This window comes from Barbus barbus (genome assembly GCF_936440315.1).
Source record: "Barbus barbus genome assembly, chromosome: 18".
Taxonomy (NCBI): domain Eukaryota; kingdom Metazoa; phylum Chordata; class Actinopteri; order Cypriniformes; family Cyprinidae; genus Barbus; species Barbus barbus.
In genome coordinates, this window is record NC_136746.1 from 10,751,322 (window position 1) to 10,763,732 (window position 12,411).

Consider the following 12,411-nt stretch of genomic DNA (forward strand, 5'->3'; position numbering starts at 1 on the left):
CTCATCTCTGTTACTGCTAGTATTCTTGCATCTCTTGTTATGTATGCTATGTTAATCCGAGTTTACCTCATGCCCCCAGCACACCTGGGGCCTTCATTCTGTACCATTGACTTTCAGTACTGTGTAATGTGCCCCTCCATGGGCCTCCCCTGTCAAAAGTCAGTTGAGGGTCTTACCTGGGCCCCTTTCTCCCTTCATTTTGGTGACCTCTTGGGTTTTGCACTCTACTAGGCCTCCCCAATTAAGTTCTTTTTAGTCTAAGTTGTAGTTCTGTGTAGCTTCCTTGGCCCTTTTTGGGCCCCTGGATTGAGCCGATGCTCTTCACCTGCGAGTATGTATAGTTGGGCATTCCACTCCCCGGAAGCAGGAGCTTGACTGTACCTCCCTCGAGCTCCCGAGGGCTGCTTGTAGGTACATCTCTGTTACAGAATTCTGGTTGCCGTAATAGCATGTTGTTAGGCCTTTCTTCTTAGGCCTCCCTATTCATATCATCACTGGATCTTAACACAGAGTTGTTAGGCCCCCTTCAGGGGCCTCCTTGGTCATCAAGGTTCCAAAGCAGTGCTGCATCCTCAAGTTGTTAGGCCTTTATGGGTGTCCTCGATGCGGTAGCTTCCAGGTTGAGCCTGGTGGTACTCCTCTAACCTTTTAGTGGTATTGTGTATCCTGCTCTCTGACGATGGAGGCCTGTTAGATCCTTCAGGCTGAAGAAATGGCTCTGCTACCTTGCCAGGTGTTCTGGCTTCAAGAAGCCACCCTGGGCAGGCCACTCATAAGGCGAGTTAATTCATGTCTCGCCCTGCGGGGTTCCTTGAGATTTAAGCTGTTTTATTTCATGTTTACAAATGCTCTGAGCTTCAGTTCAACTCTTATTTGAGTTGCCGAGTATAGCAGTGGTTGAGAAGTTTAAAGCTGCACTAAGCAATATTTGAAAAATGCTTTTGACCACAGTGTCGGACCCAGAACCCAGGACCCAGAGTCCCAGAACACACTTTTAGCCAATCGACTATGGATAGCGAGATATGGCAGATAAAAAGAGGAAGATATCATAGGAACAAAACATTAAGGATTACAATCAGGCAAGAGGTAGGACCCGCGTAAATATCGGAGCAGCTTTCCAACAGTGGAGAGAACTCAAGGAACGGGAAGGCCTGGAATCCGATGCCAAGGTTGCGTTGTTACTTCTTGATAGGTGAGTAACATTTTGCATTGATTCACACAACTTGTCTGTCTTGGCTTTTGTTTGAATATGGTTGTATGTCATCTTTGCTTGTTTCCAAGATCGTCGTTGCCATGGTTATGTTCATATGTGTGGGGTGGAGATATCAAAATAGGGGCAAGGTCCTGGGTGTGTTTGTTTTGGCAAAATTTGCTTAGTGGACCTTTAAAGGAACACTCTACTTTTTTTGAAAATAGGCTCATTTTACAACTCCCCTAGAGTTAAACAGTTGAGTTTTACCGTTTTTGAATCCATTCAGCCGATCTCCGGGTCTGGTGGTAGCACTTTTAGCTTAGCTTAGCATAGATCATTGAATCGGATCAGATAATTAGCATCTCGCTCAAAAATGACCAAAGAGTTACGATGTAACCTATTTAAAGCTTGACTCTTCTGTAGTTACATCGTGTACTAAGACGGAAGGAAAATGAAAAGTTGCGATTTTCTAGGCTGATGTGGCTAAGAACTATACTCTCATTCCGGCGTAATAATCAAGGAACTTTGCTGCCGTACCATGGGTGCAGCAGGCGCAGTGATATGACGCAGTGCCTGAAAGTAGTCCCCAGCTAGGTAACTAGTTATGATGTAGCTTTGGACTACTTTCAGGAGGCGAAGATGCGCTCAGCTGCCTTCAAGTCCTTCATGAGCCCCTTCAGCAGGCTTCCCCCCTCCCCCGGTCCTTCACAGCAAGCCTAGTCGAGTCGCTACTTTAAGCTGTGAGGCAGTCATACCAGGTGAATAGGCCTTTCTTGGCCTCCCTTGCTTTAGAAGGGTCGCCTATGAGCATACCATATTGAGTAGAGGAGGCGCATGCGTATGGCAGAGTATGGCATTTGCCATTCACTAGCATTCAGAGTTCAGACAAAACATGATGATGCTCAAAGATTAGGAAAACAGACCTGAACATTGTTAGGTTGAGGTTCCTAAATCCTAATAGGGTCAAAAAACTGATCAGACAGTTTTGTTGCAAGAGATCGGCAAAAACATGACTATGATTCTCTCTAGGAATCCATTATTATACATTTAACCAGGAGTTTTCAAAGACATTTATCTGAGAGAACTGGACATCCAATCTGCCTTTGTTTCACCTGCTGCTCAGAAAGCTGATCTAAAAGCTCTATATGGTCTTAGTGTCAAAAGGCTCATGTTTAGAAAGTACAGGGGTGATTACAAGATTTTTGACAGTGGATACAGAATATTTAGATGGTCTTTGCTTTATTCATTTTTATCAGATATATTATTACATGAAAGAAAGGCATGCTGTGCCAGTTAGTATCTTTTGCTGTATATTAAGGGGAGACACTGCAGGCAAAAACACAATTTTTTCATGCACCTGTCAAATTTGAGATTTTTGGTTTTTCATAAAGTATTTTTTCAGACTAGTGGAAAGAAAACAGCCAAAAGACACTGTTAAGTGTTTCTTTTATAGCACTTTATCTATTTATGTCAATAGATTTCAATTACAATACATATTTTAAAGGCCGTTTTCTCAAAATGAGTTTTCTCTCCTACACTGAGCCATATATCTCCACTTCAGTCGCACTTACACACACCAAACTTTATATCTTTATTCCTGTCTATATCCTGAAGGTTTTTACAGAAGGATTTGTTCATATATAATTTGCTTGATTATACACATTTTATTCCCCCCAAAATTGTGAAAATTTATTGTTCTCTGTCTGTTCTAAGTATTTTCTGAATTATGGAGTGACAAAATTATATACCCCAAATTCCCTCTGTAAAAACTTTTGACTCTAATATGTCAATAAAATGAAATAAGAATTTTGAAACCAACTTCATCCAGTGTTTCGATTTTTGTTCTAGAAATGTATGCAAATTAGCGCATATTTCATTAAATAATGCCTAATTTGCATATTTAAACCTAACATTTACATTTTTTTTGCAATTATCAATGTAATCAATCAACTAGGTAAGTAAGGTGATAACTATGTTATTTTTTTTACCCTATTCACCTGCAGTGTCTCGCCTTAATGCCACAATTGTAGCTGTGAATGGTGCTATAATTAGTGAAATAGTGAATGTGCCATTTCACGAAAGGAGCTTTATTTGATTTCCAGTCAATTAGATACTGTGTCAGGCAAACAACTTGCACATCTCCATACTTAAAAAGTAGTATTTACAGACAACATTGCAAACCAAATTCCAGACTTCATAGACATGCCTTCAGTTCAAGCCAAATTACATTAACATCATGCTGCTCATTTTTTTTTCTGGCACCCCTCAATTCAGGTATTTAAATTTGAGTCTAAATCCACAAATTGTTCTTTCTATAAGACCGTTTGATGGCCTTGATTCCCTTGAGATTCTAAAGAACACATACCTAAAGTGGAGCAGAGACCCTTTGAGTAACATGAGATTCTGGATACATCTCAGGAAAGCTGTTATTGCCACAAACCAATAATATTACATATGTTTGTTGCATGTTATTGCATTTTACGTTGTTAAACCATTTTTCTCAACGCAAAGCTCCTTTTGAAAACTGCAAATTAAGGTCTTTCTATGCATCATGGGAATGTACGTTGGAAACGAATAACTTCCCTTTTAAAACAAAAAGGAGAAGTGACCGATGTTTGCACATGCAATACTAAGACAACAGAGAATACTCAGTTTTATGTCAAATGTGATTTAAATTGAAACGGATTACAGCTTCACACTCACTGATGTGTGAATTTAAATAATGTTCTTGATCTAGTGAGAGAAAAGCTCCTACTTTGCTGTAGGTCTAGAATCTCCTGTATAACAGTTTGTTCTGTCACATCAGGTTTTTCATAGATCTCACGCAAGATCATTTCTAACAATGATCATGGCTTATGGGGAACGGATGATTTTCCTAGGCTCAGTCTTATTTTTGGTGAGTTCTGGACAAGGACAGGAATGTACCACGGTAAGAGCAACACATAATGTAGTTAATATTGCTAATATGTATGGTTTAAAGCTACATTCTCAGAGAATACTGTTTGTTTATGCGTGCCCAATAATTAGTATAGTAGCATTTTGTAGTAGTGTTATTATGTTATTATTATTATTATTATATAGTAAGCTATAGTATTATAAACATGCAGGGCTTCTGAACTTTATTAATTTGACTCATGTTCTGTTGAAATTTAAATTTTTTTAATATCCCAGAAACCAAAATCTATCTATCTATCTATCTATCTATCTATCTATCTATCTATCTATCTATCTATCTATCTATCTATCTATCTATCTATCTATCTATCTATCTATCTATCTATCTATCTATCTATCTATCTATCTAATAGAAATGTAAACATGTCTTGGTGTCTCTCAGAGAGAAGATAAAGGTTAATAAAAAATATCAAAAGTTAATATAAAAGTAAGTTAGTAAAAATAAAAAATGGGCCTTTCCTGTGTCTTTCTTTCATTTCTAGATAATCAAGAATATGGAGTACTCATGTTCTGGGAGAAATTTGACTCATATTCCCAGCAGTCTTCCTTTCACTGTGATGTCTCTGGATTTCAGTTTCAATTTCTTGAGCTCTTTAAATAAGTATGCATTTCCTGTATTGGTCAGTTTGCAAGTCTTGGATCTCACAAGGTGAATTAACAATCATGAATCATTATGTGTTACAATTTAAACATGTTAGCTATTTTTTTTTTTAAATGTTGGCCTACTAATTTTTAATGTATTTGCTTTCAGATGCCAAATCAAGCATATTGAAAATGATACTTTCTACAATGTGAAGAATTTGACTACTTTGATTCTCACTGGAAATCCTATCACATATTTTGGACCGGGGTGCTTGAATTCTTTACATAATCTACAAAAACTAGTCCTTGTGGATGTTGGTCTCTCATCATTACAGCTTCAAATAAATAACCTAACCAAGCTGCAGGAGCTTAGAGTCGGGACAAATAACATCCAGTCCATGTCTCTCCCTCCATTCATGAGCACCTTCAAAGACTTCAGTTTACTTGATCTACATGCCAATAATATATCCATCATAAAAACCGATGACACAGTTTTGTTGCGAGAGATCGGCAGAAACATGACTTTGATCCTCTCTAGGAATCCGTTATTACACATTGAACCAGGAGCTTTCAAAGACATTTATCTCAAGGAGTTTCACCTACAATCTGCCTTTGTTTCATTAAATGCACAGAAGGAGTGTCTAGAAGCTCTTACTGGTCTCAGTGTGGATAAGTTGTTCATAGGAAGTTACAGAATGCAATGGAAAGTCAAGGTGTCAGATGGAAGTTATCTTGATGGTCTTTGCTCAATTAATTTCAATGAAATATATTTTGTTCAGAAAGAATTTTCTGACTCTGAAATGCACTTGTTCCGCTGTATGATCAATGCGACAAAAATCACATTGAAAAGAGGATATATTAAAAGCATGGAATATATCCCATTTCATCGTCTTAAAGAACTGTATTTAGGCCCCACTTTATTATCTGCTGTACCATTGATTTCACACATACCTAGCTTAGAAAAACTAGTGGTGAGGAATAATATGCCCATGACCTTTAATGGCATTAGTGATTTGCCTCTTCTTCAGTTTGTAGATTTGAGTGGAATTTTTTTGATTTTGAAGGACTGCTGTTCCCAATATTTTCAAAGGACACCAAATATTCATTACATGAATTTTAGTCAAAACTCAGAGATAGGGATGACGGATAAGCCATTTTCTGGATTAGACTTGCTTGAAGTGTTGGACCTCCACCGTACAAAACTAGTCCTAGTTTTTTACTTTGGATTTTTTCATGGTCTGAACAATTTAAAGTATTTGGATATATCTTACACAAGTATTACTTTCACAAGACAAATTATTTTTCAGGACCTGAATAATTTGACTGTGCTTAAAATGGCGGGAAACAGTTTTCATGGTGATGCATTGAGTTACCTCTTGCAAAATCTAACAGGTTTGGAGGTTCTTGACGTCTCACACTGTGGCATTGAAAAAATCTCCAGGAGATCATTTATTGGCACCCAGAAAATACGGAATTTATATTTAAGTCAAAACAAGTTGATGATTTTGGATTTTCTGGCCCTCCAAAACCTGAAACAATTAACATCACTTTATGTCGATAAAAACAGCATTACTAGCATCCCACTTCATGTTCTCCAAACGTTGCCCACAAACCTTTCGGAGTTTGATTTGTCCTCTAACCCCATCGATTGCTCCTGCTCCCAGACAGATTTTATTTGGTGGATTATCAAAAATCAGAACATTTTGAAGCAACCAGAAAATATTTTCTGTAAAACCTCAGATTTTAGAACAACAGACTTTGACATTGACAGCTGTGTGCACAAGAAAAGACTCACAATTGCTTTATCTGTATGTTTTGTTGCAGTAGTAGTTCTTTTGTCATTCTTGGTTTATAGGTTCCAGTTTTATCTTCAGTATTGCTGTATTCTACTGAGAGGCTATAGATCACCTGGACAACAAGAATGTTCCTATGACGCATTTGTGATTTTCTCCAGCCATGATGAAGTCTGGGTCATGAATGAACTGATGGAGCATCTGGAGAACGGTGTTCCACCTATTCAGCTTTGCCTTCATATGCGGGACTTTCAAGCAGGGAAGTCCATCGCCTCCAACATTATCGATGAAGGAATTATGGGAAGTCGTAAAATCATTGTGGTTGTGTCTCAACACTTCATTGATAGTGCCTGGTGTCGCTTTGAGTTTGAATTAGCTCAGTCTCGCTTTATGATGGAACGCAGTGCCAACATCATCATCATCATTCTGGAAGATGTGGAAGAGAGGAAGACTAAGAAAGTGTTAGGACTTCATAAGCATCTGAAAAAGAACACATACCTAAAGTGGAGCAGAGACCCTTTGAGTAACATGAGATTCTGGATACGCCTCAGGAAAGCTATTTTAGATAATTAATCTAGACATATGTGAATGTGAATGTGTGTAATTTAAAATCAAATAAACGTATGCTTCAGTTTAAACAAATAATCTAAAGTGGATTTATTAGATTTTATCATTTTTCACAAGGCAAACTGTCTGTAATGCTCCATTTGTTGTGGTTACTGCACACAGAGAGCTTTCAGCTCCTCTTGGCATGCACGTCTCTCTTGAAACAAAGGTGAGTAGTGAAAGTTGCATGCACACATTAATAAGTGAAAATACAGTGTAAACAGAACTATATTATAGACTATTGTTTTTTTTTTCTTCTTTTTTTTTGTGGTCAAATAAATTCAAGCCTCACTTCTCATAAAAGTGTTACTGGAAACATTGATGTGTGGATTTATTAAGTAATATTCTAGAAATATCAACGGTAAAGTTCCTCATTTTGTGCATGATGACCCTGTAGCTGAATTTCCAACCTACAGTAGTTTGCTCTTTTTCACTTGATTACGCATTAGGAGTTTCACAGCTCTCTCTCTCTCTCTCTCTCTCTCTCTCTGAACTTAGATCATAGTTCATATAAGAATGTAAAAATAAACAATATTTATTAATCTATAGTTTTGGCCTTTCATATGTCATGTACATTATATCAATGATATGATGATACTTGTGACGTATTACCTTACATTTTCTGTGAGCACTGATGTATGTATTATATTATGTGTGTGTATATATATATATATATATATATATGTGTGTGTGTGTGTTTATGTGTTTAATTACTTTTAAGGTGTTGCATGTGGAAATTAATTGAAGTGTACTTTTTTCAGTGTTTGTCACAGATCGACCAAGCTCCCAAACTAGCCAATCACAGCGAACACCATCACCGGAATTCTAATGAAGCACACCTGCACACAATCTGAAACTCATCACCCCTCACCATAAAGCCACACACCTCACTGCACTCAAACGTCTGGTCTCGTTTCTATGAAGTGGACTCCTGTATGCTATCTCAGCGACTGCTGCCCTAACAGTGTTGAAACAGTCAACAGTTTATATAGAGAAATCAAGTTTTCACAGCTTTTTTTTGAGCATGACATCATAAAATATTTACAGCTGAAACCGCAGTCTTTTACTCCTCATTATGGATCACCAACACAATGGCCTTGTGTGTGTAAAAGATTTTTTCAATGTTTATATTACAAAATTCACTTTTGCTTGTCTCTTTGTTCTGACATCAGCTGTCACACCTATCCAGGTGGTGTCACGCTAACCTGGTAAACTGGTTTATCACACATGCTTCACATTCCTCTATATAATGGATGTGTCGGTACAGTTTCATTGAAACTGCATTTTACCACTTGTCTTTGGATGATGCCAAGAGTTTAAACATGTCTCGGAGCAGTACAGCAAACCAAAGCCGTTACAGCACTCTGGAAAAACCCCGGTGGTCTGGAAGATACAGCAGCTCAAGCAGCCGGAACAGCTCTAGAGAAGTGCTGTGTGATTTTTGTCTGGCTAAGAAGAACAAAGCAGTGAAGTCGTGTCTGACGTGCTTAACCTCATTTTGTGAGACGCATCTCCAGGCTCATTATGAGTATCCAGCTCTCATGAAGCACAAACTGGTGGCAGCAACAGGGCAACTGCGTGAGAAGATCTGTGCGGAACATGATAAACTTTTGGAGGTTTTCTGCCGTTCTGACCAAGCATGTGTTTGTGTTTTGTGTATCATGGAGGAACACAAAAAACATGATATTGTTTCAGCAGCTGCTGAAAGGACAGAAAAGCAGGTGAGCTTATCAGCTGAGAGAACATTGACTGCCATGAAGAAGCGTATAGTGACTATGCTACTCAACGCAACTAAATCATGATCGTTAATAAATTCAGTGCTTTCTCACAATGAGAGGATCAACCAGTCAGTGTCTGACAAATGTGCATTTTTTTTCAACAGAAACAGCTTGGGTCTAAACTGATGGCTTCACAGCAGAAAATTGAAGAAAGGATAAAGAAATGGCAAGATCTCAGGCAGGCAGTGGCATCCCTAAAAGTGAGGAATGTAGAAAATGAATTTCTGTTCATATCTATTATGTTAGTTAATTGCTTATGTTAAATAAAGTGCTGCTACATTGAGGTTTAATTTGTGGTAATTTAATGCTTTAGGTCAGGGTTTCCCAAAGTGGGGTTTGTGAGGAAACTGCAGGGACCTTGTGAGTTAATGAAAAGCTAATAATTCATTAAATCATAAAAATGTAATTTAAAAAAAAATCAATCAAAATAGAATATTTACACACAAACAAAACGTCATTTGACCATTAACCGACACTGAGAACTGTGAACAAATGTGTTGATGCAGATGTGTTGTTCATTTATTAAAAAAGCTCTCAGGTGATTCTTAAAGTAAAACTTTTTGGTCAAATGGGTTCTGTTGAAAAAAAAAAAAAAAAAAAAACTTTGGGGATCCATGCACCTATCCTAAACATGAATTAAACATGAACAGTATGATCATATAAATTAAATGATTGCTAAATACTTTAAATTGTTAGTTCATGATATTTAATGCATTACCTAATGTTAGTTGAACTTTATTGTAAAGTGTTCTTAAAAATAAATGATTTTTATTGGCATCAGTTATTCCATATGGAACCTTTAACATCCATGGAACCTCTCCATTCTACAAAAGGTTCTTTATCGTGGAAAAAGGTTCTTTAGATTATTAAAATGCTCTTCACAGTAAGAAATATATGGCTCTTTTAAAAACGGTTCACTAAAAGGTTCTTCTGTTTCACCTGTTCCATGTCTTAAATGTGAGGAAACATTTGGTAAAAGAAAAATGTGAATAACAGTCCCTGTCTCATCCATGGTGTTTATCTCATTATAGCATTCATCTCAGAGTGTACTAGATGAAAATGAGCGTATTTTTGCGGAACTGCTGCGGGCACTAGAGAGGAGGCATGGAGAAGTGAAGGAGATGATCCGAGCCCAGGAAACCCTTCTGCTGACATGTGCAGAGGGACACCTAGCCCGGCTGGAGGAGGAGATTACATTACTGAGAAAGAAACATAATGATCTGGAGCAGCTGTCCCAATCTGACGATCATATTCATTTCTTACAGGTATTGTTGAAAAGCACGGTGGCCCACAAGGCATTTGCATTTTCACTAAACAGTTCTTTAAATAACCTATCTGCTAATTTTCTCCTAGAGCTGGCAGTCTCTTTCTGCTCCTTCTGGATATGAAGACTTGTCCAAGGTGACATTAGCCCCTCATCACACTTTTGACAATACAAAGAAAGCCATCTTTGACCTTAAAGTGCAATTAGAAGACATAAGCAAAGAAGAACTGAACAAAATCTCATCAACAGGTGCTTAAAACCCTCTATTACAAATTTATAAATGAGCTGTTTTCTATTTTAATATATTTTGAAATGTGATTTATTCCTGTAATGTCAAAGCTGAATTTTCAGCAGTCATTATTCCAGTATTCAGTGTCACATGATTCTTCAGAAATCATTCTAATATGCTGTGATAAACAGCATATTAGCTGTTCAAAAGCATTTAATTATTCTCCGTGTTGAAAACAGTTAATTATTAATAGGTAATATTTTGTGGAAACCATGATATAGTGTTTTTTTTTTTTTATTATTTGAACAATAAGAAATTCAAAAGGACTGCATTTATTTGGAACACATTTTTTTGTAAAATCTATACCCTCTTAACTGTTTTTTTTAAAAAAGTATTCATTTATTTTTTAAAATAAATCTTACTGACCCCAAATTCTTGAACGGTAGTGTATACAGTATATGTGACCCTGGACCACAAAACCAGTCTTAAGTCGCTGGGGTATATTTGTAGCAGTAGCCAAAAATACAATGTATAGGTCAAAATTATCAATTGTTCTTTTATACTAAAAATCATTAGGATATTAAGTAAACATAATGTTCCATGAAAATATTTTGTAAATTTCTTACTGTAAATATATCAAAACTTCATTTTTGATTAGTAATATGCATGGCTAAGGACTTCATTTGCATAACTTTCAATCCGATTTTCTCAATATTTAGATTTTTTTGCACCCTCAGATTCCAGATTTTCAAATAGTTGTATCTCGACCAAATATTGTCTGATCCTAACAGACCATACATCAATGGAAAGCTTATTTATTCAGCTTTCAGGTTCAGGGTCACATAAGTATATATTATATAATACATTTACACATACATGCTTTTCATCTGCAGTGAAGGAGGTTAAAATTCTCCAGACTCTGGAGCCTGCAAAAAGGGAGGAGTTTTTAAAATGTAAGTTTAAAATCAATAGAAAGACAATGTGCTACATAAACACATTTGTTTATGCTGATTAATTTAACAACACCCTTTCTCGAGCTAGATTCCTGTCAGCTCTCAATGGATCCTTCAACAGCCCATTCAAACCTGCACCTGTCAGACAGAAACACAGTTGTGCAGATGAGCAATGAGCCAAAGTCATATCCAGAGCATCCCAATCGCTTCGAATACTGGCAGCAGGTGCTGTGTAAGGAGGGTCTGGCTGGTGGTCGCTACTACTGGGAAGTGGACTGGAGTGGCACAGAAATAGACATTGCTGTGACTTACAGGGGGATTCAGAGGAAAGGAAATGACAACCCTGGCAGCTTTGGGGGGAATGACAAGTCTTGGAGTTTGTACTGCTCTGAATCCAAGTACTCTTTTGTACATAACAGCAAAAGCACAACTATACCTGTCCCCGATTCCTCCAGGATAGGGGTGTATGTAGATTATGAGGCTGGAACAGTGGCATTTTACAGTGTGTCTGACACCATGAAGCTCTTGCACAAGGTTCAAGCTAAATTCAATGAGCCTCTTTACCTTGGCCTTGGAGTCTGGGGATATGGGAGTACAGTGCGACTGTAATTATAGAGTAAAATTGGTTTGCTGAGTATTGATCTGATTGTGGTTCTCCCATATGCACTGTATCTTATTTATCATTTTAGTCAATTCAGTAAGAACAGGAAGTAAGCTACTTTCCTTCCCTGAGCATTTAAAATATGAGTCATTGACAGTCCTTCTGATGTATAGGCCTATATCAGTGGCTATATAAACATCAGTTTTCACTATATATATATATATATATATATATATATATATATATAGTTCATGTGTAATGCATAAATTAGCTTATGGATTGATTTATTTAGTCATTTCTTGGTTCAAAATGATTTATACCAGCACCCTGACCCCATGAGAACCACAAAGACTTACAAATGAAGAAAACGTTAACTGTGAATCTTTTTGTATGTTGTGTTGCTATGGTATTGTGATTCCAATACAAGGTACAACATAAGACAATACTGTATAATTGTA

The 12,411-nt window shown here is 37.2% G+C and overlaps 2 protein-coding genes across 2 annotated transcripts; both read left to right on the top strand.

Annotated features, from left to right (window-relative positions):
• Positions 1–3,811: 3,811 nt before the first annotated feature.
• On the top strand, positions 3,812–7,151 carry tlr4bb (toll-like receptor 4b, duplicate b). Its single transcript, XM_079440007.1, has 3 exons — positions 3,812–4,121; positions 4,630–4,796; positions 4,899–7,151. Exons 1-3 carry the CDS (start codon positions 4,035–4,037, stop codon positions 7,093–7,095), a joined length of 2,451 nt encoding a protein of 816 aa, XP_079296133.1. The 5' UTR covers positions 3,812–4,034; the 3' UTR covers positions 7,096–7,151.
• Positions 7,152–8,450: 1,299 nt separating this feature from the next.
• LOC306884051 (tripartite motif-containing protein 16-like) lies at positions 8,451–12,013 on the top strand (the record flags this gene model as incomplete). Its single annotated transcript, XM_079439689.1, has 6 exons — positions 8,451–8,849; positions 9,011–9,106; positions 9,938–10,171; positions 10,260–10,419; positions 11,293–11,352; positions 11,441–12,013. 6 exons carry the CDS (start codon positions 8,451–8,453, stop codon positions 11,959–11,961), a joined length of 1,470 nt encoding a protein of 489 aa, XP_079295815.1. The 3' UTR covers positions 11,962–12,013.
• Between the last annotated feature and the right edge of the window lie 398 nt (positions 12,014–12,411).

Excerpts from the sequence above, each read along its gene's own strand:
- tlr4bb (XM_079440007.1), top strand. The coding sequence starts at position 4,035 with ATGATCATGGCTTATGGGGAACGGATGATTTTCCTAGGCTCAGTCTTA. Across the intron at positions 4,122-4,629 it reads AAGGACAGGAATGTACCACG|ATAATCAAGAATATGGAGTA; the intron begins GTAAGAGCAACA and ends TTTCATTTCTAG. Across the intron at positions 4,797-4,898 it reads CAAGTCTTGGATCTCACAAG|ATGCCAAATCAAGCATATTG; the intron begins GTGAATTAACAA and ends ATTTGCTTTCAG.